This window comes from Anolis sagrei, chromosome 9 (genome assembly GCF_037176765.1).
Source record: "Anolis sagrei isolate rAnoSag1 chromosome 9, rAnoSag1.mat, whole genome shotgun sequence".
Lineage (NCBI taxonomy): Eukaryota > Metazoa > Chordata > Lepidosauria > Squamata > Dactyloidae > Anolis > Anolis sagrei.
In genome coordinates, this window is record NC_090029.1 from 6,821,841 (window position 1) to 6,848,309 (window position 26,469).

Below are 26,469 nucleotides of genomic sequence, written 5' to 3' on the forward strand. Positions count from 1 at the left end.
AGAGGGAGAAAGAGGGAAGCAAAGAAGGGAGGGAGGGAATAAGGAAGTAAAGAGAGAAGGAAAACGAAAAGAGAAGGAAGAAAGGACGAAAGGGTGGAAGGGAAGGAAGGAGGGAGAGTGGGAGAAAGGGAGGGAAGAGAAGGAAGAAGGAAGGAAAGAAGGAAAGCGAAAAGGGAATAAAGGAAGGATGAAAGGGTGGAAGGGAGAGAGTGAGAAAGAGGGAGGGAAGAGAAGGAGGGAAGAAGGAAGAAAAGAAGGAAAGAGAAAAGGGAAGAGAAAAGGGAAGGAAGGATGGAAGGGAAGGAAGGAGGGAGAGAGGGATTAGGAGGGAGGCAAAGAAGGGAGGGAAGAAGGAAGGAAAGAGGAAAAGGAAAGAGAAATGGGAAGGAAGGAAGGAGGGAGAGAGGGAGAAAGAGGGGGGCATGGAAGGGAGGCAGGCAGGAAGAAAGGCAAGGGAGAATGAAAGAGAAAAGGGAAGGAAGGACAAAAATGTGGAAGGGAAGGATGGAAGCAAGGAAGGGTAGAAGAGAATGAAGTGAGGGAGAGCAGAAGGAAGGAAAGACAAAAGGGAAGGAAAGAGAAAGAGGGAGAGAGGAAAGAGGGAAGAAAGAAAGGTTGGTAGGTAAGGAAGGGCGGAAGGAGAAAGAGGGAGGTAAGGAAGGGAGGGAGGAAAGGAGAAAGGATAGGATGATGATAGGAGGGCCTGAGAAAAGAACCCAAGGGGCCGTATTCGGCCCGCGGGCCTGGGTTTGCCCATACCTACTCTAGAGTGTGGACGCACTCCTGAGAATGTTCTTGGCCCCACATTCAGTCATCCTTGACCACCCGCTTGAGTTAATGGAGGCTCCGAACTGTGCTTGGCTGTTTCTAGTTCATTACAGCTCACTTTTGTCTTGAGCAGATAACAACATGATAACGTCAAGTTCCTAGTAAACATGGCCCGCTCTCTCTCCAGCTGCACACAGCGTGGTTTGGAAGATAAGCCTCCACGTTCTCCAGCCTCTTAACCCTTATCTGATCGGTTGACAGGAAGAGATAAGGACTTATCTATGGGGAGCAATGCCGTAATGTTTCCCCTACAATCTGAATGCTTGGTGGGGGTCTTGTAAGCAAGGAAGGCTCCAGCAGAAAGAGCTGATGGAAGATATCAATTTTGGGAATGAGTCTGGACCTCTGCTGGGTTCTTATTGGAATAGTTTCTCTTCTCTGATGGATTCTTCTTATTCTTCTTCTTCCTAGCCAGTCTGGTGATCTGGAAAATACATTAATGAGAAAGTATTGGTTTCTAATCTATGTAATGTCTTGATGTCTTGATGCTTGAGGGTAAACAGTATTTCTTGCTGTTTCTTTGTCAGTGTTGATGTCTGATTTGCCTACTCTGGAACAGGCAACATATCATTGTCCTCTTTAGGGATCCCTTTCAAATCTGTGATACTATATCTCTCTGTGTGTGAATCATATCTATCTATCTATCTATCTATCTATCTATCTATCTATCTATCTATATCTATGGCTGGATGACTCTTTGTCAGGAGGACGTTGATTATGTTTCCTTGCCCTGGTGAAGGGAGTTGGACTGGATGGCCTTAAGTATTTTCTGTTGGTCATGGGGGTTCTATGTGGGAAGTTTGCCCCAATTCTGTCTTTGCTGTGGTTCAGAATGCTCTTTGATTGTAGGTGAACTATAAATCCCAGTAACTACAACTCCCAAATGCCAAGGTCTATTGCCCCAAATTCCATCTGTGTTCATATTTGAGCATATGGAATATTCGTGCCAAGTTTGGTCCAGAGCCATCATTGTTTGAGTCCACAGCGCTCTCTGGATGTAGATGAACTACAACTCCCAAACTCAAGATCAGTGCCCACCAAACCCTTCTAGTGTTTTCTGTTGGTCATGGGAGCCCTGTGTGCTACGTTTGGTTCAATTTCATCATTGGTGGAGTTCAGAGTGCTCTTTGATTGCAGGTGTACTATAAATCCCAAGAACTACAACTCCCAAATGACAAAAACAATTTTTTTGAGTGAAGGACATACATTGGGTTGTTAGGTGTCTTGTGTCCAAATTTGGTGTCAATTCGTCCAGTGGTTTTTGAGTTACGTTCATCCCACAGACAAACATTGCATTTTTATTTATATAGATTATTAAAGGCAAAACCTTTATGGCAGTGGTTCTCAACCTTCCTAATGTTGTGACCCCTTAATACAGTCCCCCATGTTGTGGTGACCCCCAACGATAATATTGTTTTCATTGCTACTTCATAACAGTCATTTTACTACTGTTATAAATCATAATGTAAATATCTGATATGCAGGATGCATTTTCATTCACTGGACCAAACTGGGCACAAATACCCAATACACCCAAATGTGAATGCTAGTGGGGTTGGGCGAGGATTGATTTTGTAATTTGGGAGTTGTAGTTGCTAGGATTTATAGTTCACTTATAATCAAAGAGCATTCCGAACTCCACCAGCGATGGATTTAAACCAAACTTGGCTCCCATGACCAATGGAAAACATTGGAAGGGTTTGATGGGCATTGACCTTGAGTTTGGGAGTTGTAGTTCACCTATATCCAGAGAGCACTGTGGACTCATGCAATGGTGGATCTGGACCAAACTCCACCAGCGATGGATTTAAACCAAACTTGGCTCCCATGACCAATGGAAAACATTGGAAGGGTTTGATGGGCATTGACCTTGAGTTTGGGAGTTGTAGTTCACCTATATCCAGAGAGCACTGTGGACTCATGCAATGGTGGATCTGGACCAAACTTGGCATGAATACTCAATATGCCCAAATGTGAACACTGGTGGAGTCCGGGGAAAATAGATCTTGACATTTGGGAGCTGTAGTTGCTGGGATTTATAGTTCATTACAATCAAAGAACATTCTGAACTCCACCAACCATAGAATTGGCTCAAACTTCCCACATGGAATCCCCATGACCACCAGAAAATACTGTGTTTTCTGATGGTCTTTGGCGACCCCTCTGACACCCCCTCGCGACCCCCTCAGGGGTCCCGACCCCCAGGTTGAGAAACACTGCTTTATGGCTTATCTCATCCTCAGTTTTCTCGACATTCATAAAGTGTTTCATAAGATAGCCAGAGAAGTTGTTATCCCCTTTATAACTTATTTTACTACATGTCTTTCCCTTCCAGGATTTCTCTATAATCCACCCTGAGATTCTAACACACTGGAAGGCATCAGCTTCCCTCTCCGTTGCTTTGCTTTGAGGGCCAAGAATGATGCTCGACCATTATAAAGGCTCTTTACGGTGAGTATTCATAATTTTTTCAACCAAATGTCTCCCATATATCTGTATCCAACGATGGTATCACGCAATATAATGAAAGCCTATGTGATGGGGGGGGGGGGGGCTCAGTTGTATGTTATGAGATTAGGGTACAGACAATTTGGAAGGGAGAGAAAAGATAGGTAGATACGTCCATCTGAAAGTATCTTGACATATGGACATAGCAGAAGTTATGGATTTTCAACGTGATTGAGACCCAATCCATATAGGGCTTTATAGGCTGTAGCGTTTCTCAACCTGGGAGTTGGGACCCTTGGGGGAGGGGGTCATGAGGGGTCTTAGGGGAGTAGCCAAAGACCATCAGAAAACACACTATTTTCTGTTGGTCATGGGGGTTCTGTGTGGGAAGTTTGGCCCAATTCTATCCTTAGTGGGGTTCAGAATGCTCCTTGATTGTAAGTGAACTATAAATCCCAGCAAATACAACTGCCAAACGTCAAGGTCTATTTCCACCCAGACTCCTCCAGTATTTACATTTGGGTATATTGAGGATTCATGGCAAGTTTGGTCCAGATTTATCATTGTGTGAGTCCACAGTGCTCTCTGGAGGTATGTGAACTACAACTCCCAAACTCAAGATCAATGCCCACCAAACCCTTCCAGTATTTTCTGTTGGTCATGGGAGTTCTGTGTGCCAAGTTTGGTTTAATTCCATTGTTGGTGGAGTTCAGAATGCTCTTTGATTGTAGGCAAACTATAAATCCCAGCAACTACAACTCCCAAATGTCAAGGTCTATTTTCCCCCAAACTCCTCCAGTATTCACATTTGGGCATCTTGAGTATTTGTGCCAAGCTTGGTCCAGATCTATCATTGTTTGAGTCCATAGTGTTCTCTCGATGAAGGTGAACTACAACTCCCAAACTCAAGATCAATGCCCATCAAACCCTTCCAATATTTTCTGTTGGTCATGGGAGTTCTGTGTGCCAAGTTTGGTTCAATTCCATTGTTGGTAGAGTCCAGAATGCTCTTTGATTGTAGGCGAACTATAAATCCCAGCAACTACAACTCCCAAGTGGCAAGGTCTATTTTCCCCCAAATTCCTCCAGTATTCACATTTGGGCATCTTGAGTATTTGTGCCAAGCTTGGTCCAGATCTACCACGCTGAGTCCCCCTTGGGGAGACAGAGTGGTATATAAATAAGTAAGTAAGTAAGTAAGTAAGTAAATAATAATAATAATAATAATAATAATAATAATAATAATTTGAGTCCACAATGCTCTCTGGATTTAGGTGTGCTACACCTCCCAAACTCAACAATGCCCACCAAACCCTTTCAGTATTTTCTGTTGGTCATGGGAGTTCTGTGTGCCAAGTTTGGTTCAATTCCATTGTTGGTGGAGTTCAGAATGCTTTTTGATTGTAGGTGAACTATAAATCCCAGCAACTACAACTCCCAAATGTCAAGGTCTATTTTTCCCCAAACTCCTCCAGTATTCATATTTGGGCATATTGAGTATTCGCGCCAAGCTTGGTCCAGATCTATCATTGTTTGAGTCCATAGTGTTCTCTCGATGAAGGTGAACTACAACTCCCAAACTCAAGGTCAATGCCCATCAAACCCTTCCAGTATTTTCTGTTGGTCATGGGAGTTCTGTGTGCCAAGTTTGGTTCAATTCCATTGTTGGTAGAGTCCAGAATGCTCTTTGATTGTAGCCGAACTATAAATCCCAGCAACTACAACTCCCAAATGTCAAGGTCTATTTCCCCCCAAAACACATCCAGTATTCACATTTGGACATCTTGAGTATTTGTGCCAAGCTTGGTCCAGACCTACCACGCTGAGTCCCCCTCAGGGAGACAGAGCGGTATATAAATAAATAAATAAGTAAATAAATAAATAAATAATAATAATAATTTGAGTCCACAGTTCTCTCTGGATGTAGGTGTACTACAACTCCCAAACTCAAGATCAATGTCCAGCAAACCCTCTCAGTATTTTCTGTTGGTCATGGGAGTTCTATGTGTCAAGTTTGAGTCAGTCCCATCGTTGGTGGAGTTCAGAATGCTCTTTGATTGTGGGTGAACTATAAATCCCAGCAACTACAGCTCCCAAATGTCAAGGACTATTTTTCCCCAAACTCCTCCAGTATTCACATTTGGGCGTATTGAATATTCGTGCCAAACTTGGTCCAGATCTATCATTGTTTGTGTTCATGCCAAGCTTGGTACAGATTCATTATTATTGGAGTCCACAGTGCTCTCTCGATGTAGGTGAACTACAACTCCCAAACTCAAGGTCAATGCCCACCAAACCCTTCCAGTATTTTCTATTGGTCATGGGAGTTTTTGTGCCAAGTTTGGTTTAATTCCATTGTTGGTAGAGTTCAAAATGCTCTTTGATTGTAGGCGAATTATAAATCCCAGCAACTACAACTCCCAAATGTCAAGGTCTATTTTCCCCAAACTCCTCCAGTATTCACATTTGGGCATATTGAATATTCATGCCAAGCTTGGTCCAGATCTATCATTGTTTGAGTCCACAGTGCTCTCTGGATGTAGGGGAACTACAACTCCCAAACTCAAGATCAATGCCCACCAAACCCTTCCAGTATTTTCTGTTGGTCATGGGAGTTGTGTGCCAAGTTTGGTTCAGTTTCATTGTTGGTGGAGGTCAGAATGCTATTTGATTGTAGGCGAACTATAAATCCCAGCAACTACAACTCCCAAATGTCAAGGTCTATTTTCCCCCAAACTCCTCCAGTATTCACATTTCGGCATATTGAGAATTCATGCCAAGCTTGGTCCAGATCTATCATTATTTGAGTCCATAGTGTTCTCTCGATGAAGATGAACTACAACTCCCAAACTCAAGGTCAATGCCCATCAAACACATCCAGTATTCACATTTGGGCATCTTGAGTATTTGTGGCAAGCTTGGTCCAGATCTACCACCCTGAGTCCCCCTCAGGGAGACAGAGCGGTATATAAATAAATAAATAAGTTAATAAATAATAATAATAATAAAAAACTCTAATAATAATAATAATAAGTAATTATTAAATAATAATAATTAAAATATATTATATATAATATAATTATTATAATTATTATAATTATATATAATAATAATAATATATTATATATAATATAATTATTATAATTATTATAATTATATTATATAATAATAATAATAAAATAATAATAATAAATAATTATTAAATAATAATAATAATAATAATAATAATAATAATAATGATAATAATTTGAATCCACAGTGCTCTCTGGATGTAGGTGTACTACAACTCCCAAACTCAAGGTCAATGTTTGCGTTTGGAGACGGCCAGTCTGGAGCAATCCCTGCAGAAGAGGAAGAGCCTATTTTTGTAAATTTGGGAAGAAAAACCCACTTTTTTTATAAAAAAGGGAAAGAAAACCCAGGCATGGCGAAGCATGCAACGCTACGGTCCGATCTGCCAAAGCAAACTATCAATTGACATAACATAAAATAACACGCAGGCCTTTTCAAAAAGTGATTTTTCTGTTATGTCAATTGATAGTTTGCTTTGGCCGGGGTTCCTCTCCCTCGCATGCTTCGCAATGTTAAATCCCCCCATTTTAACGCGATGTGTTTGGTACAAGCACACGCACACGGACGGATCAAAAAAATGCATCACGGTTTGGATCAGGAAAAGAGTGAAGATTCCCAACTCTGGGCTTGAAAGAGAAAGCTGATCCTGGCCTTGCAATTTCAGATAGGCGTTCATATGGGACAATCATAGAATCCGAGAGTTGGAAGAGACCTACCTGGTAGGTCATCCAGTCCAACCCCGTTCTGTCAAGAAGCAGGAAAATCACATTCAAAGCACCCCTGACAGAAGGCCATCCAGCCTCTGCTCTTATTATTTATTTATTTACTAGCTGTACCCACCATGCGTTGCTGTGGCCAACCTTCCCTCCCTTTTGCTTTCCTTCTTTCCCTCCTTCCTTCACTCCCTCCTTCCTTCCTTCCTTCCTTCCTTCCTTCCTTCCTTCCTTCCTTCCTTCCCTTTTCTTCTCTCCTTCCTTGCTTCCTTCCTTCCTTCCTTCCTTCCTTCCTTCCTTCCTTCGCTTTTTGTTTCCACCCTTCTCTCTTTCCTTCCCTCTCCTTTTCTCTCTCTCTTTCTTTCCCTCCTTCCTTCTCTCCCTCGCTCCTTCCTTCCTTCCCTTTTCTTCTTTCCTTCTCTCCTTCCTTTGCTTTTTGTTTCCATCCTTCCTTATCTCTTTCCTTTTTTCCTTTCCTCCCTTTTTCTCTCCTTCTTTCCCTCCTTCCTTCACTCCGTCTTTCCTTCCTTACCTTTTCCCTTCTCTCCTTCCTTCCTTCCTTCCTTCCTTCCTTCCTTCCTTCCTCCGCTTTCTGTTTCCATCCTTCTGTCTCTCTTTCCTTCTTTCCTTCCCTCCTTTTTTCTCTCCTTCTTTCCAGTCCAACCCCATTCTGCCAAAAGCAGGAATATTGCATTCAAATCACCCCTGACAGATGGCCATCCAGCCTCTGCTTAAAAGCTTCCAAAGAAGGAGCCTCCACCACACTCTGGGGCAGAGAGTTCCACTGCTGAACGGCTCTCACAGTCAGGAAGTTCTTCCTCATGTTCAGATGGAATCTCCTCTCTTGTAGTTTGAAGCCATTGTTCCGCATCCTAGTCTCCAAGGAAGCAGAAAACAAGCTTGCTCCCTGCTCCCTGTGGCCTCCTCTCACATATTTATACATGGCTATCATATCTCCTCTCAGCCTTCTCTTCTTCAGGCTAAACATGCCCAGTTCCCTAAGCCGCTCCTCATAGGGCTTGTTCTCCAGACCCTTGATCATTTTAGTCGCCCTCCTCTGGACACATTCCAGCTTGTCAATATCTCTCTTGAATTGTGGTGCCCAGAATTGGACATTTTTGTTTTGTTTCATCTGAAGAGTTCGAGTGTCTTCTTGAACATTCAAGAGAAGTGGAATCATAGAATCCTAGAATCAAAGAGTTGGAAGAGACCTCATGGGCCATCCAGTCCAACCTCCTGCCAAGAAGCAGGGGGTTGGAGTATCCAAGAACGACTTCAACCAAGGAACTAAATCATTGATCCATTGGATTCCTTTCTTTTTGCTTTTGGAGACAGAGCCTGAGTAGAATATTCCCTTTGGAAAACGTCAATAATTTCCCAAATGGAAGGGATTTCCCCTCCGCAGCAGTGAGAACTTTTAAGCTGTCAAAGCCTTTTCCTTTGAAGATTACGGTCTTTGTTCCCTCGAGGATGCCGGCACTTGTGTGGGATTGTTTGCAGAATGTATTCATGGAAATGCACAAGATTTGGAAGCGCTGTCCCCCTTTTCCTCTTTGAACTGCTTTTTTCCCCCTCCCACAAGGGTTGAACTTTCTACTCAGTGGATGGAAGGGGAATGTATGTCTGTTTGTGGAGAGAGAATCATAGAATCAAAGAGTTGGAAGAGACCTCCTGGGCCATCCAGTCCAACCCCATTCTGCCAAGAAGCAGGAATATTGCATTCAAATCACCCCTGACAAATGGCCATCCAGCCTCTGCTTAAAAGCTTTCAAAGAAGGAGCCTCCACCACACTCCGGGGCAGAGAGTTCCACTGCTGAACGGCTCCCACAGTCAGGAAGTTCTTCCTCATGTTCAGATGGAATCTCCTCTCTTGTAGTTTGAAGCCATTGTTCCGCGTCCTAGTCTCCAGGGAAGCAGAAAACAAGCTTGCTCCCTCCTCCCTGTGGCTTCCTCTCACATACTTATACATGGCTATCATATCTCCTCTCATCCTTCTCTTCTTCAGGCTAAACATGCCCAGCTCCCCAAGCCGCTCCTCATACTGCTTGTTCTCCAGACCCTTGATCATTTGAGTCGCCCTCCTCTGGACACATTCCAGCTTGTCAATATCTCTCTTGAATTGTGGTGCCCAGAATTGGACACAATATTCCAGATGTGGTCTAACCAAAGCAGAATAGAGGGGTAGCATGACTTCCTTAGATCTAGACACTATGCTCCTATTGATACAGGCCAAAATCCCATTGGCTTTTTTTGCCGCCACATCACATTGTTGGCTCATGTTTAACTTGTTGTCCATGAGGACTCCAAGATCTTTTTCACACGTACTACTCTCGAGCCAAGCATTGTCCCCCATTCTGTATCTTTGCATTTCATTTTTTCTGCCAAAGTGGAGTATCTTGCATTTGTCACTGTTGAACTTCATTTTGTTAGTTTTGGCCAATCATCTCTCTAATCTGTCAAGATCGTTTTGAATCCTGCTCCTGTCCTCTGGACTATTGGCTCTCCCTCCCAATTTGGTGTCGTCTGCAAACTTGATGATCATGCCTTCTAGCCCTTCATCTAAGTCATTAATGCATAAGAGAGTATGCAGAAGCTATGAAAAACTGTTGGGAATGTATAGATCCCCTACCTACATTCAGCCATTTAGTAGGAGAAAAAGTAGGGATATATTCGGTGGAGGCTCCTTCTTTGTGTGGTGGAGACTCCTTCTTTGGAAGCTTTTAAACAGAGGCTGGATGGCCATCTGTCAGGGGTGATTTGAATGCAATATTTCTGGCAGGGGGTTGGACTGGATGGCCCATGAGGTCTCTTCCAACTCTTAAGATTCTATTATTCTATGCTTGCAAAAAATCTATGTTCGTTGCTCATTCCTTTCTCCCAATTTTACGTTATGTTCTATTCCAGTGTTTCTCAACCTTCCTAATGCCGCGACCCCTTAATACCGTTCCTCATATTGTGGTGACCCCCAACCATAACATTATATTTTGTTACTACTTTCATAACTTGCTGGGATTTATAGTTCACCTACAATCAAAGAGCATTCTGAACTCCACCAGTGATGGAATTGAACCAAACTTGGCACACAGAACTCCCATGACCAACAAAAAATATTAGAAGAATTTGGTTGGCATTGACCTTGAGTTTGGGAGTTGTAGTTCACCTACATCCAGAGAGTCAAGCTAGAATGCATTTGGGCCAAACTTGGCACGGATACTCAATATGCCCAAATGTGGACACTAGTGGAGTTTGGGGAAAATAGACCTTGACGTTTGGGAGTTGTAATTGCTGGGATTTATAGTTCACCTACAATCAGAGCATTTTGAACCGCATCAAAGATAGAATTAGGCCAAACTTCCCACACAGTACCCCCATAACCAACAGAAAATATTGTGTTTTTCTGATGGTCTTTGGGGACCCCTTTGACATCCCTCGCGACCCCCTCAGGGGTCCCGACCCCCAGGTTGAGAAACGCTGTTCTATTCCATTTTGATGCTTTTACACAACGCAAAACATTCAAGACGTGTGTCTTCCATGCAAACACACCATAGGGAAGTTAGTTTGAATGGATACAGGGAAGAGAGGGTGTGCTTTACCACAATAGGAAGGCACAGATCTGATCAAAACTGGGAAACTATAGATCAGCGTTTTAAAACCTGGGGGTCGGGACCCCGAGGGGGGGGGGGGTCACAAGGGGGTGTCAGAGGGGATGCCAAAGACTATCAGAAAACACAGTTTTTCTGTTGGTCGTGGGGGTTCTGTGTGGGAAGTTTGGCCCAATTCTATCGTTGGTAGGGGTTCAGAATGCTTTTTGATTGGAGGTTGTAATGAATTTGCTGATCTCTGCAAGATTTTCGGTGTATAGCTCTATGTTCCCATGTGTCAGATAGGGCAGATTTAGTACAGTTAGGATAGCAACAGCGAAGACAAGATCGTTTGCATATGGGAAGCCGATTGGTCCTATGCAGATTAGTGTAGGCCCAGGATTTTAAAAAAAGGCTGTGAGGCCAGAATGATAGTTGAGAAGAGCTGAACGTTCTAAAGGGGCAGCAGTTAGAGAGTTTTAGAAATAAGAGTAGTTAGGAATGGCTGCTTGTGAAGTGAGTTAGGAATAGCTGTTTGTGAAGCAGTTAGGAATCTCTGTGTGAAAAGAAGTAGTTAAGAATCCCTGTCTGAGAGAGAGAGAGATAGTGGGGAATCTCTGTTTGATAGAAGAGTTATTGAGTGTAGCTCAAGTTACAATATAATTCTGTCAAAAGGAAAAGTAACCAAGTTAATGATATTGAAAGTAAGCCTTAAGAACGTGACAAGATACTAATGTATTCCCAAGTGTTGGAACTTAAAGTTATAAATAAACGTTAACTTGTTGCAAATGAGAGCCTCAAGCCTATGATTCAAAGCCAAAAGGTTTTTATAACTCACACGATAGAGCTTGTAATTATCATCTCTTTACAAAATGGTGGCAGCGGTGGGATAGCAAAGACAGGTCTCCCCTGCCACACGAAGGCGGCTGTAATTATCTCCACTCATTACAGAGGTAAACTATAAATCCCAGAAACTACAACTCCCAAATGTAAAGGCCTATTTCCTCCAAACTTCACCAATGTTCATATCTGGGCATATTGAGTATTCATACCAGGTTTGGTCCAGAACCATAGTTGTTTGAGTCCACAGTGTTCTCTGGATATAGGTGAACTACAACTCCAAAACTCAAGGTCAGTGCCCACCAAACCCTTCAAATATTTTCTGTTGGTCATGGGAGTTCTGTGTGCCAAGTTTGGTTCAATTCTATTATTGGTGGATTGTAGGTGAACTATAAATCCCAGCAACTACAACTCCCAAATGACAAAATCAATGCCCTCCCAACCCCACCAGTATTCAAATTTAGGTGTATTGGGCATTTGTGCCATATTTGGTCCAGTCAATGAAAATACATCCTGCATATCAGATATTTACATTATGATTCACAACAGAAGCAAAATGACAGTTATGAAGTAGCAACGAAAATAATTTTATGGTTGGGAGTCACCACAACATGAGGAACTGTATTAAGAGGTCGCAACATTAGGAAGGTTGAGAACCATTGCTATAGATATAGGTGCAAATCTCAAAATAATGACGTGGACCCCGTTATTTGACCCAACTAGAATAGATTCACTGGATTAGAAGTCGGGCACAGAGTTGTGTCAGAGGATCTAGAGCAGGCATGGGCCAGCTTTGGCTCTCCAGGTGTTTTGGACTTCAATTCCCGCTCATGCAGCCATAGTTTAGTCAGTTTGGAGTTGGGATTTTGAAGGGTTAGTTAGGAGTTTTGAAAGGGAAGGAAGGAAGGGTTTTGGGAACTGTTATTAGAAAGATACCTCTTTGGGGAAAGTAATTAAGGCCTTCAGGGAGAAGGAGAAGTATTAGTGAGCCTCTATAGTGTTAGAGTGCTGGTGTGGAAAGGGAATTCAAAAGGTTCAAAATAACCTGTTTGTATTCCTGTGTATGGAACAGTGTTTTTAAGAAACTTAAGATACTGTATAAAACCATTCTCTGTACAGATTACTGAAACCACTACACATCTTTACTGTTCAAGGATTGTTGGAGTTGAAGTCCAAAACACCTGGAGGGCCAATGTTGGCCCATGTCTGATCTAGAGATTCTTACAGAGAAAACACCCTTCTAGGTATTTTAGGTCCTCCAGTATGATTCTATGACCAACTTCTGGTGGCAGCTGACCACAGAGGGATGCTAGAAGACCTTGCAGTTCCTTGTGAGAACATTTCTGTAGGCCTTTGTAGGTCATCTAATTCATCTAATCCAGCTATGGTCAATGTCTACTGGAAGTAGCTTCCGAAACCAAATTTGTGGTCTGTAGTGGTGAAGGAAGTTGTGCTGCTTGCCATGAGAAGTTGTTTGTGGACTTTCTTTTGAAACTTAGCCCAAACATCTTTTTGTCCCACAGGATCCTCAGTTCCATAGTTGTCCTTGGATTTCAGCTTGTCATCCCACAACCCTCGATTGAACACAGAAAGGTAAGACACGCTAATCCTACAAGTGGTAAATTCAAATTGTGGTGATGGTTATTCTAGCTAAATATACTCAAGGCATCTGATCTCAGCTGATCTTGGACACTAAGTAGCATCAACCTTGGTTAGTTCTTAGATGGGAGATTGTAATCGAAGACCATGTGCTGTAGGCTGTAATTTAGGGGATGGAAGACCACCTCTGGGTGTTCCTTACCTAAGAAAACCCTTCAAGGGATTGGCATGAGTCAACAGGCAATTTAAAGGCATGTATACACAAATGTGGGTCCATCTTTAATGTTGTTGCCATGTAGTTAACTTACGATGACCCTATGCATGAGGGACTTCCAAAAGTCTTGATCACGAGCTGCTATGCTCAGATTTGGAAAACTAAAGAGCATCCATGGCTTCCTTTGGTTGAATCAATCCACCTGTTTTTGGCATCAATTAGTATTTTCCTCTCAAGCAAATAATGTCTGTAGCGAATTTGTTGATCTATGTTAAATTTTTGATGTATAGCTCTATGTTGCAATGTGGCAGAATTGGCTCAAATAGGGTAGCAACAGTGGAGGCAAGATTCATTTGCATACGTGCAGCCGATTGGTCGTATGCAGATGAGTGTAGGCCAGGATTTGAAAAGGCTACTGAGCCAGAATGGCAGTTGCGGGAAGAGAGCTGAACATTCCAAAAGGGGCGGAGTTAAGTTTAAAAATAGGCAGTTAGAGAGTCAGAAAAGATGAGTGAGGGATTCCTGTTTGTGAGGTAGGAACTTCTGTGAGAGAAAAGCAGTTAGGAAAATGGATCTCAAGTTTTAAGGAAAACAAAGAAGTGCCAGTGTTGTTTAGAGCAGAATATAGTTCTGTCAAGAGTGTATGAAAAAGTAACATATTTGTTGATGTGAAACAGTTGAAGTTTGATAGGAAAAGTTAACCAAGTGGATGATATTGAATGTAAGACTCGAGACTGTAACAGAACACACAAATGTAACCATAAGCATTGGAGCCAGAAGCTATAAATAAACTTTGTTACTTTGTTTATTACAAGAGTCTCTCAAGCCTGTGATATAAAGCCTCAAGGTAAAAGCTCACAAGAAAGCCCCAGCCAATTTTAAAGGGAAACTGTTTCAGTACAAGACAGTAAAAAGAAAATATTTTTCCCCCACACCGTCACACATAAAAAGGCACCTGTGAAAGGACTGAAGTAGTGAAACGTCGTCCCAATGTCCTTTCAGAAGGGGAGTGTTGGTAAAGTCCAGAATATCAGGTTGTGTATCAGGTTTACCACCATGGTGTATCTCTACAACTTGGAGAACTGAAGTTGGGAGGATATGGCATGCCATGAGTTGATAGCAGTGCAAGTTGGAGCACCCAGTGGTGCAGTGGGTTAAACCCTTGTGCTGGCAGGACTGAAGACCAACAGGACGGAGGTTCGAATCCGGGGAGAGCATGGATGCGCTCCCTCTGTCAGCTCCAGCTTCCCGTGCGGGGACATTAGAAAAGTCATGTACTTTTCTCATGTGTGTACTTTTCTCTTTTCCTGCCCACCAACATTCCGTTTTCCGTTCTTGAGTTCGGAGTAGAGCAACTGTTTTGGGAGACGGTGGTCGGGTATCTGGACAACGTGGCTGGTCCAGCGGAGTTGATGGCGGAGGACCATCGCTTCAATGCTGGTGATCTTTGCTTCTTCCAGCACGCTGATGTTTGTCTGCCTGTCTTCCCAAGAGATTTGCAGGATTTTCTGGAGGCAGCGCTGGTGTAATCGTTCCAGGAGTTGCATGTGACGTCTGTAGACAGTTCATGCTTCGCAGGCATATAGCAGAGTTGGGAGAACAATAGCTTTATAAACAAGCACCTTGGTATCCCTACGGATGTCCCGGCCCTCAAACACTCTCTGTTTCATTCAGAAAAATGCTGCACTCGCAGAGCTCAGGCGGTGTTGTATTTCGGTGTAAATGTTGACTTTGGTGGAGAGGTGGCTGCCAAGATAGTGAAAATGGTCAACATTTTCTAATGTTACACCATTAAGCCGTATCGCTGGCATTGGAGAGGGATGGGCTGGTGAGTACTGGAACAGCACTTTGGTTTTCTCGATGTTCAGTGACAGGCCGAGCTTCTCGTATGGTTCTGCGTACAACAGAGAGATACCTTCAGACAGGTAAGAACCCTATAACACCCTAAACAGGCTGAAACTGTTTAGGTTTTTATAGGTCAAAGCCAGCACTTTGAATTGTGCTCAGTAGGAGACTGGTAGCCAGTGAATGCTCCCTGTACACTGCTCCAGTTTGAAACCTGGCTGTTGCCTATTGGACCATTTGAAGCTTCCGAACAGTCTTCAAAGGCAACCCCACATGGAGCGCATTGCAGTAATGTATACAGGATGTAACCAGAGTGTGGACCACCATGGACAAGTCTGACTTCCCAAGGTACGGGTGCAACTGGCATACAAGTTTTAATTGTGCGAAAGCTCCCCTGACCACTGCCGAGACCTGGGGTTCCAGACTCAGCGATGAATCCAGGAGAACTCCTGTTCTGTCGTGCGCTGGGCTTGAAATGAATTGCCTTTAAAACAGGATGTGCAACTTTAGCCCAGCGGGAAGCCAGGGGGCTCGAAGAGAAATTCTTAAGGATTTTCACCATAAACAGTCTCTAGAGGGCTTGTAAAATATAACAAAGTCTTTTATTGGTGAACAATCAACAGAAACTTCTTTTGGCTTCAAAAGGTTAAACAAATGCTTCCAGGCTTTGTGCAACTGGTGGCTTCTAACTGTTGCTTTTACTCTAAAGGAAAATCCCTTTCCAAACTTCGCCCAGGCTAACTGTGAACCTAAACCTTACTGGTGTGGATCCACTACTGGGCTGAACTGCATCTCAAAACCGAGTGGACCTACCAGTATGCCTGTAGTCACTTAGCTGGAGTTTTTGATGTTTAAAGCTGTTATTCCCTCCAAAATTCCTCAGGGCTGTAAGGCTGTTTCCCTGGAACCTTTGGGAATCTTTAGATGCTCTTAAGACTGTTCTCCCCCGGGAAGTCTTAAGGGTTGAAGCCTTTGTACAGGAGAAAGTCTGTACACATCCTGTACATTGACTTTCCTTGCTGAGACTGACTGAAAAATGGCTCCCTTCCCTTCTCTAAACCCCAAAAGGGGGCGAGACTAGAGAACCTAATGATGATGAACAGGTGGCCTGCCCTATGACTGCAAACTTTTAACAGGAAGCCACCAATGCTGCAGAATCCCAAGCCTTGAGCTGCAAGCAAACACTTAATACAAAGCAAATAAAGTGGCAGCTTCTGGTACAGCTGTACCAGCACAACTTCCAAGCTGCGAACCTGCGTCTTCAGGGAGAGTGTATTTATTTATCGTGTCATCAGCAACTAGACCATTGTATTACATTTCTAACAGAACAAAACAAACACACAGATTAAAAAAAAACAGATTTTGCAAGCTTGGTAGTTGGTTAAATGTCCTTTGACCAGTATCTGGCCACTTGGAGTGCTTCTGGTGTTGCCGCAAGAAGGTCCTCCATTGTGCATGTGGCAGGGCTCAGGTTGCATTGCAGCAGGTGGTCAGTGGTTTGCTCTTCTCCGCACTCGCATGCCGTGGATTCCACCCTGTAGCCCCATTTCTTAAGATTAGCTCTGCATCTCGTGGTGCCAGAGCGCAATCTGTTCAGCGCCTTCCAAGTCGCCCAGTCTTCTGTGTGCCCAGGGGGGAGTCTCTCATTTGGTATCACCCATGGATTGAGGTGCTGGGTTTGAGCCTGCCACTTTTGGACTCTCGCTTGCTGAGGTGTTCCAGCGAGTGTCTCTGTAGATCTAAGAAAACTATGTCTTGATTTAAGTCATTGACATGCTGGCTGATACCCAAACAGGGGATGAGCTGGAGATGTCTCTGCCTTGGTCCTTTCACTATTGGCTGCTACTTCCCGGCGGATGTCAGGTGGTGCAATACTGGCTAAGCAGTGTAATTTCACCAGTGGTGTGGGGCGCAGACAGCCTGTGATAATGCGGCATGTCTCATTAAGAGCCACATCTATTGTTTTAGTGTGGTGAGATGTGTTCCACTCTGGGCATGCGTACTCAGCAGCAGAGTAGCACAGCGCAAGGGCAGATGTCTTCACTGTGTCTGGTTGAGGGAGAGTGTAACCCGCATCCAACACAGGCTGTAACCCTATGCCCAGTTCAACTTTCCAATATGGAGTCAACTGGGTGACATCATGGGTGTGGATTCTGAGAACTGTAGTCCCAACAGTGTAACGTCTCCATGAGGTTCTGCTGTAGGTCCTCCAGAGCTGTGCCTCTCTTAAACAAAAGTGGAGATCAGGTTTCAACCTAATCCGCAGCCGAAATTCCATTGCGGTTTGATCTCTAGGCTCAGCCGTACAATAACACCATGATCAGGTCATTAATCCCACTAGATGGATGGATTTTGTTTCCCCGACCTTAAGAATCCACCTATTGTAGCCAAGCAAAAGGTATTTATGTCCCGAAGGCACGGTGACTTTAATCTCCTTCGGAGGAGCAAAAGAATGCCATCCAGCTCTGCTAATGACAGAGAAATGTAGCATTTCCTTCACGAGGAGGCCTCCTGCACCTCAGATTGACAGCCCCATTGTTTTGAAATAATGCGGCTGTCCTACCAAGGTGCCCGTGTGTTTCTTTCCAAAACACAGGTTAAGCAGGGTCGCTCGCAACTTAACAGCTTATATTTGCAAAACATGTCCGGTCTTGACTTACTCCCTTTCACACCCGGCTGCCTGCCTGTCTTGGGGTGAGTCCTTGAAGCACGTCCCTATTTAAATAATTGCATTGTTGAACCATAGCAGGCAGGCTTCTTCCCCATTTGCTGCTGCCGAGGTTGTTATTTATCCTAGTGCAAAAAGCACAATAAATCTCCCAGATGAGGCAGGGAAACACGCAAACACGCCTCAATGGCACTGAGCTATTAAAGAAATCAGAGAGAAAAACAATGAGAACAGTAGATAGAAACACTCAGTGCTTTCTTCCGGATGTGTTGGAAACAAGACATGAGCACAGTGCAATTGGCAGGCACTTCCAGCCTTCTTTCAAAAAGACTTGTTGTTAGGGAACATTTCCTCAACTCTTCAAGTTCTCTATTAGCAACCATTGTGATGTTGGGTGCTCCATTGGCAACCATTGTGACATTAGGTCTTTGCTGGCAATCATCTTGATATTGGGGTGCTCCTTTAGCATCTTTAGCATCCAGCATCTTGATGCTGGATGCTCCACTTGAAATCATCTTGATGTTGGGTGCTCCACTGGCAACCATCATGACTTTGGGTCTCCATTGGAAATCATTTTGATATTGGGTGCTCCATTAGCAACCATTGTGACACTGGATCCCAATTGCCAATAGTTTTGATATTGGGGGCTCCTTTGGCAACCATCATGATGCTGGATGCTCCACTTGCAATGAGAACAGCAGATAACAACACTCAATGCTTTCTTCCTGATGTTGGGTGTTCCGTTGGCAACCATCTTGACTTTGGGTCTCCACTTGCAGCCATCGTGACTTTGGATCTCCACTTCCAACCATCTTGATGTTGGGTACTCCATTGGCAACCATCATGATTTTGGGTCTCCATTGGCAATCATTTTGATGTTGGGTGCTCCATTAGCAACCATCATGACATTCAATCTCCATTGACAATCATCTCGATATTGGGTGCTCCTTTGGCAACCATCATGATGAAGGATGCTCCACTTGCAACCATCCTGATGTTGGGTGCTCCATTGGCAACCATCTTGACTTTGGATCTCCACTTGCAGCCTTTGTGACTTTGGGTCTCCACTTGCAGCCATCTTGATGTTGGGTACTCCATTGGCAACCATCATGACTTTGGGTCTCCATTGGAAATCATTTTGATATTGGGTGCTCCATTAGCAACCATTGTGACACTGGATCCCAATTGCCAATAGTTTTGATATTGGGGGCTCCTTTGGCAACCATCATGATGCTGGATGCTCCACTTGCAATGAGAACAGCAGATAACAACACTCAATGCTTTCTTCCTGATGTTGGGTGTTCCATTGGCAACCATCTTGACTTTGGGTCTCCACTTGCAGCCATCGTGACTTTGGATCTCCACTTGATGTTGGGTACTCCATTGGCAACCATCATGATTTTGGGTCTCCATTGGCAATCATTTTGATGTTGGGTGCTCCATTAGCAACCATCATGACATTCAATCTCCATTGGCAATCATCTTGATATTGGGTGCTCCTTTGGCAACCATCATGATGCTGGATGCTCCACTTGCAACCATCCTGATGTTGGGTGCTCCATTGGCAACCATCTTGACTTTGGGTCTCCACTTGCAGCCTTTGTGACTTTGGGTCTCCACTTGCAACCATCTTGATGTTGGGTTCTTCATTGGCAACCAGAGTGACATTGGGTACTCCTTTGGCAACCATAGTGACATTGGGTACTCCTTTGGCAACCATCTTGATGTTGAATGCTCCTTTGGCAACCATTGTGACATTGGGTATCTATTGGAAATCATCATGACGTTGGATCTCAATTGGCAATAATCTTGATGTTGGGTGCTCCTTTGGCAACCATCTTGTTGCTGGATGTTCCACTTGCAACCATTTTGATGTTGGGATCTTCATTGGCAACCATCGTGATTTTAGGTCTCCACTTGCAACCATCTTGATGTTGGGTGCTCCAGTGGCAACCATAGTGACATTGGGTGCTCCTTTGGCAACCATCATGATGCTGGATGCTCCGCTTGCAACCATCTTGATGTTGCATGCTCCATTGGCAATCATTGTGACATTGGGTACTCCTTTGGCAACCATCTTGATGCTTGATGCTCCACTTGCAACCATCTTGATGTTGGGTGCTCCATTGGCGATCGTTGTGACATCGGGTACTACTTTGGCAATCACCTTGATGCTGGATGCTCCATTGGCATCCATTGTGACATTGGGTCTCCACTGGCAATCATCTTGATATTGGTTGCTCTTTTGGCAACCATCTTGATGTTGGGTGCTCCATTGGCAACCATCATGACTTTGGGTCTCCATTTGCAGCCATAGTGACTTTGGGTCTCCACTTGCAGCCATCATGACTTTGGGTCTCCACTTGCAACCATCTTGATGTTGGGTGTTCCATTGGCAACCATCATGACTTTGGGTCTCCACTTGCAGCCATCGTGACTTTGGGTCTCCACTTGCAACCATCTTGATGTTGGGTGCTCCATTGGCAACCATTGTGACATTACATCTCCACTGTCAATCATCTTAATATTGGGTGGTCCTTTGGCAACCATCTTGATGCTGGGTGCTCCACTTGCAATCATATTGATGTTGGGTGCTCCATTGGCAACCATTGTGACACTGGGTCTCCACTTGCAATCGTCTTGATATTGGGTGCTCCATTGGCAGCCATTGTGACATTAGTTCTCTACTGGCAACCATCTTGATGTTGGGTGCTCCGTTGGCGATCGTTGTGACATCGGGTACTACTTTGGCAACCATTTTGATGCTGGATGCTCCACTTGCAACCATCTTGATGTTGGGTGCTCCATTGGCATCCATTGTGACATTGGGTCTCCACTGGCAACCATCTTGATGTTGGGTGCTCCATTGGCAACCATCATGGCTTTGAGTCTCCACTTGCAACCATTATGATGTTGGGTGCTCCATTGGCAACCATCATGACTTTGGGTCTCCACTTGCAGTCATCGTGACTTTGGGTCTCCACTTGCAACCATCTTGATGTTGGGTGCTCTATTGGCAACCATTGTTACATTGGGTCTCCACTTGCAGCCATCATGACTTTGGGTCTCCATTTGCAATTCTCTTGTTGTTGGTGCTCCATTGGCAACCATTGTGACATTACATCTCCATTGGCAATCATCTTAATATTGGGTGGTCTTTTGGCAACCATCTTGATGCTGGGTGCTCCACTTGCAACCATCTTGATGTTGGGTGCTCCATTGGCAACCATTGTGACATTGGGTCTCCACTGGCAACCATCTTGATGTTGGGTGCTCTATTGGCAACCATTGTTACATTGGGTCTCCACTTGCAGCCATCATGACTTTGGGTCTCCATTTGCAATTCTCTTGTTGTTGGTGCTCCATTGGCAACCATTGTGACATTACATCTCCATTGGCAATCATCTTAATATTGGGTGGTCCTTTGGCAACCATCTTGATGCTGGGTGCTCCACTTGCAACCATCTTGATGTTGGGTGCTCCATTGGCAACCATTGTGACATTGGGTCTCCACTGGCAACCATCTTGATGCTGGGTGCTCCACTTGCAACCAACTTGGATGCTCCCTTGGCAACCATCTTAATATTGGCTGTTCCATTAGCAGCAACCATCTTGACGTTGTCCATTTTGTGGGCAAACCAGCCAGGGTTTGAACACCCATCCTGGGAATGTGTTACACAATATGACCTCCGTATCCTATAAGGTTGCCCAGTGGTTTTCCATTGTTGATATCTACCTTGTAGAATCAACACAGTTTGATACCACTTAAACCACAATGTTTCAAGTCTATGGAATCTTGGGAGTCTAAGAATGTTGAGGCCTCACCAAACTTCAACTCCCACGATTCCCTAGCACTGAGCCATGGGGGCTAAAGTGGCATCGAAATGCATTGATTCTACAATGTAGATGCACCCTGAGATTTTGGGGTCACATGTCTTTCCAACCTGTGTTTTTGAGATTAGATCAAGCCGTACATCGCCTATGTTTCAATTTAAATTCCTCCACAGTAATTTTATCCAGCAAGGCAAAGTACCGTCGATATAAATCAGGCATGCGGAAGGGAGGGGGTGTCAATAAGATTCTTTGCAAACGTAGAATCCAAAGGAGGATGGACTATTTTTCTTCCCAATCGAGGGTTGGATGCTTTGCGTTTCAAACAATCCCAGCTCTGACCCGGTACATCCTTCAGGGCTGCTGAAATGGAATAGTTCTTGAGTTGAACCATTCAACGCGGTCCTCCGCTAAACACATGTGCTTTCCCTTAAGTTGGGGGAGCAAGGCGCGTATGTAAGTCCTTAAGGATCAGAGGGTTCAGGTTTTGGCGAAGGAAATTCTAGGATTCCTCTGTGTGCACCTTGCACATCTGGTTTTGCTCCGAAAGGTAAGCAGAGGAAATATAATCAGACTCGGAGGCTTGGGGAGCTGAATGAATGTTCCATTAAGATATTTGTAAATAGTTTGAGATTTCCTTACGGCCAAAGCTAACTGAAAAATGAAGGAAGCTGGAGAGAATCTGCAGTGGAATGGGCGGGGATCCATTTAATTTCCAGCTCTCGGTCCCAAGGCGCCCATTACCCAGCATTCTCTTCTTTTTATAGGATCTCTTTCTGTCTGTGTTTGCTTATATATTCATTTTAAGCAATTTCTTTCATTCCTCTTCTTTTCTTTTGTTGGAGGAAAATCTCAATGGACACTGGACGGATGACTAGTCCCCTTTCCCCAAAGGCGGAAGAGGGCAGATGGTGGTAAAAAGTTTCAGTTTTTAGAGTAGTTTGGATTTCTACATAAAGGATACTCAACCTGAAGTTCTGGATGGAAAAAGGTCTGGACTGCGAGGGGCGTTCTTTAAAGATTTCCCTTGACCCACTTCTATTTCTCACAGGATGCTGAAACTGCCCATGGGAACTGGGCCAGAAACGATCCCAGTACTACGTGGTGTAGGGATGAGGCGCACCAGAACTGAGCCACATCGACCTGTGACCTTGCAAGGCACGGTGTGGGGTTTGCCGATCTTATTGCCCCAGTAGCCCCGCCTGACTGGCATGATGGACAACTTGGCCAAGATGATGGCCCCCCGAGTTGCAGTGGCCACTTCTTTGGAGCATTTGACACCAAGGCCCACATGGCCATTGTCGTCGCCGATGGCAAAAACGCCTTGAACCTGGTTCGTTGACCGGCACGGGTCTGTTTCTGCACCGGCATGATCTTCAGAACCTCGTCTTTCAGAGAGGAGCCCAGGAAAAAGTCAATGATTTCAGACTCCTTAATTGGGAGAAAAGGTAGATCTCTTCCAGGGACTTGATCTTCATGTCTTTGACCAAGCAACCAAGTTTGGTGACTGGAATCCATTCTTTGTTCTCTGTCTTGCCTCCGCTGGCCCCACGTCCTCTTCCCCGGCCCCTGCCCTGTCCGCGGCCCCGTCCTCGGCCTCCGCTGCCAAAGCCACCCCGGAAGCCGCCTTAGAATCATAGAATCATAGAATCAAAGAGTTGGAAGAGACCTCATGGGCCATCCAGTCCAACCCCATTCTGCCAAGAAGCAGGAATATTGCATTCAAATCACCCCTGACAAATAGCCATCCAGCCTCTGCTTAAAAGCTTCCAAAGAAGGAGCCTCCACCACACTCCGGGGCAGAGAGTTCCACTGCTGAACGGCTCTCACAGTCAGGAAGTTCTTCCTAATGTTCAGATGGAATCTCCTCTCTTGTAGTTTGAAGCCATTGTTCCGCGTCCTAGTCTCCAAGGAAGCAGAAAACAAGCTTGCTCCCTCCTCCCTGTGGCTTCCTCTCACATATTTATACATGGCTATCATATCTCCTCTCAGCCTTCTCTTCTTCAGGCTAAACATGCCCAGTTCCCTAAGCTGCTCCTCATAGGGCTTGTTCTCCAGACCCTTGATCATTTTAGTCGCCCTTCTCTGGACACATTCCAGCTTGTCAATATCTCTCTTGAATTGTGGTGCCCAGAATTGGACACAATATTCCAGATGTGGTCTAACCAACGCAGAATAGAGGGGTAGCATGACTTCTCTAGATCTAGACACTATGCTCCTATTGATGCAGGCCAAAATCCCATTGGCTTTTTTTGCCACCACATCACATTGTTGGCTCATGTTTAACTTGTTGTCCATGAGGACTCCAGGATCTTTTTCACACGTACTGCTCTCGAGCCAGGCATCCCCCATTCTGTATCTTTGCATTTCATTTTTTCTGCCAAAGTGGAGTATCTTGCATTTGTCACTATTGAACTTCATTTTGTTAGTTTTGGCCCATCTCTCTAATCTGTCAAGATCGTTTTGAATTCTGCTCCTGTCCTCTGGACTATTGGCTATCCCTCCCAATTTGGTGTAGTCTGCAAACTTGATGATCCTGCCTTCTAGCCCTTCATCTAAGTCATTAATAAAGATGTTGAACAGGACCGGGCCCAGGACGGAACCCTGCGGCACTCCGCTCGTCACTTCTTTCCAAGATGAAGAGGAAGCATTAGTGAGCACTCTCTGTGTTCGTCCACTTAACCAATTACAGATCCACCTCACCGTAGTTTTGCCTAGCCCACATTGGACTAGTTTCCTTGCCAGAAGGTCATGGGGGACCTTGTCAAAGAAGGCCTTCCTGAAATCCAGATACGCTCCATCCACGGCATTCCCCGCATATACCCAGCTTGTAGCTCTATCGAAGAAAGAGATCAGATGAGTCTGGTATGACTTGTTTTTGATAAATCCATGTTGACTATTAGCGATGACTGCATTTGTTTCTAAGTGTTTGCAGACCGCTTCCTTAACAATCTTCTCCAGAATCTTTCCTGGTATCGACGTGAGGCTGATCGGACGATAGTTGTTTGGGTCATCCTTTTTTCCCTTCTTGAAGATTGGGACCACATTGGCCCTCCTCCAATCTGCTGGAACTTCTTCCCCGGCCCCTGCCCCGTCCGCGGCCCCGTCCTCGACCTCCGCTGCCAAAGTCACCCCGGAAGCTGCCTCGGGCCGCTGGTCCTCCTCCTCCGCCACCACCAGCCCCTCCAGCTCCTCCCGCAGCACCGGCGTCGTCCGCCATTTGGTGATCTCAGTTATAAGAAGAAGAAGAAGCTGCTGCTGATGGCTGGCATTGACGACTGCTACACCTCGGCCAGGGGCTGCACAGCTACCTTGGGCAACTTTGCCAAGGCCACTTTTGACGCCATCTCAAAGACCTACAGCTATCTGACCCCCGACCTCTGGAAGGAGACAGTCTTCACCAAATCTCCATATCAGGAGTTTACCGACCACCTGGCTAAGACCCATGCCACTCGAGTCTCTGCGCAGAGAACCCAGGCAGCCGCTGTGGCCACTACTTAAGAGGAAACACCTTTAAGATGAAAATGTTCAATAAAATACCAGAACCAAGCGAAAAAGAAAAAAAAGAGGAACTGCCCATGTGTAATGATATAAGCCACTATAGCTTATGCGCCAAACTATTACTGAGAATGGTCTTGATTGTACAGATGATGAAGTGGTGTAAGGTTTGAGAATGGACCCGGTTGAAGACAGAGGAGTCCTCTAGTTTCTGAAAGGCCGCACACCAAAGGAAGCGTTCAATGAGATGCAAGTGGTTCATGATGAGGATTCCCCATCATATGATGGAGTCAAGAACTGGCATCGTCCATTCCAATCAGGTCGGACTTCGGTGGAAACAGCTCCAATTCTAGGGCAACCCTACTTTGCTATTGATGAACACACCATCCAGCAAGTGGAGGTTGCTATAATAACTATTTCATCTTTCCTTATTGCACTGCTAGATTAAACCAGTTGTATTGCATTTTTAACAAACAAACAAACAAAACACAAAGTTTGCAAGCTTTGTAGTTGATTAGATGTCCTTTGACCAGTATCTGGCCACTTGGAGTGCCTCTGGTGTTGCCGCAAGAAGGTCCTCCATTGTGCATGTGGCAGGGCTCAGGTTGCATTGCAGCAGGTGGTCAGTGGTTTGCTCTTCTCCGCACTCGCATGTCATGGATTCCACTTTGTAGCCCCATTTCTTAAGATTGGCATCTCGTGGTGCCAGAGCACAGTCTGTTCAGCACCTTCCAAGTCACCCAGTTTTCTGTGTGCCCAGGGAGGAGTCTCTCATTTGGTATCAGCCATTGGTTGAGGTTCTGGGTTTGAGCCTGCCACTTTTGGACTCTCGCTTGCTGAGATGTTCCAGCGAGTGTCTCTGTAGATCTTAGAAAACGAACATTACATTTTTATTTATATAGGTTAATATACAAAGAGTAGAAACCCAGCTCAGTTAAGCCAGTCGCATTCACACTTTCCATATACCGCAAAGCTAATAAAATACGCATGTCATTTCCTGGCGGATACAGCAAATCATGCTGCTATATAGATGCTACAAGGCTGATGATCTTCCAACCAAGGCACCTCTGTATCCTGTGGAATTTTTTGTGCGTAACAGAAATAAATATATGGTGGAAATTTTGAGGCCAGAGGATGAAGGAGGGGCATCCTACTGCTTAATTGCAGCTCAAGTAGACCCAATTTGTTGAATAGCAAGTCAACATCTAATCAAATTCCATTAATTCAATAGGATTTAGAGCATGATTTTTGTCCATATGTTCCAATGAGAGACATTGGAACGACCACAGACTGCAATGTTGGATTGCGTGATTTTAAATATTTAGTTTTAA

General features: G+C 44.6%; 1 protein-coding gene and 1 pseudogene across 1 annotated transcript in view; one reads left to right on the forward strand and one right to left on the reverse strand.

Annotated features, from left to right (window-relative positions):
- THSD4 (thrombospondin type 1 domain containing 4) overlaps positions 1 to 26,469 on the forward strand; it is a 642,834-nt gene that overhangs the window by 19,047 nt on the left and 597,318 nt on the right. Inside the window, exons 2-3 of the mRNA XM_067471248.1 lie at positions 3,164 to 3,279; positions 13,007 to 13,076. Coding sequence (XP_067327349.1) covers positions 3,248 to 3,279; positions 13,007 to 13,076 — 102 coding nt within the window. The 5' untranslated portion in view covers positions 3,164 to 3,247. The remainder of the gene's footprint in view (positions 1 to 3,163; positions 3,280 to 13,006; positions 13,077 to 26,469) is intronic.
- On the reverse strand, positions 22,686 to 24,860 carry LOC132767143 (small ribosomal subunit protein uS5 pseudogene; annotated as a pseudogene).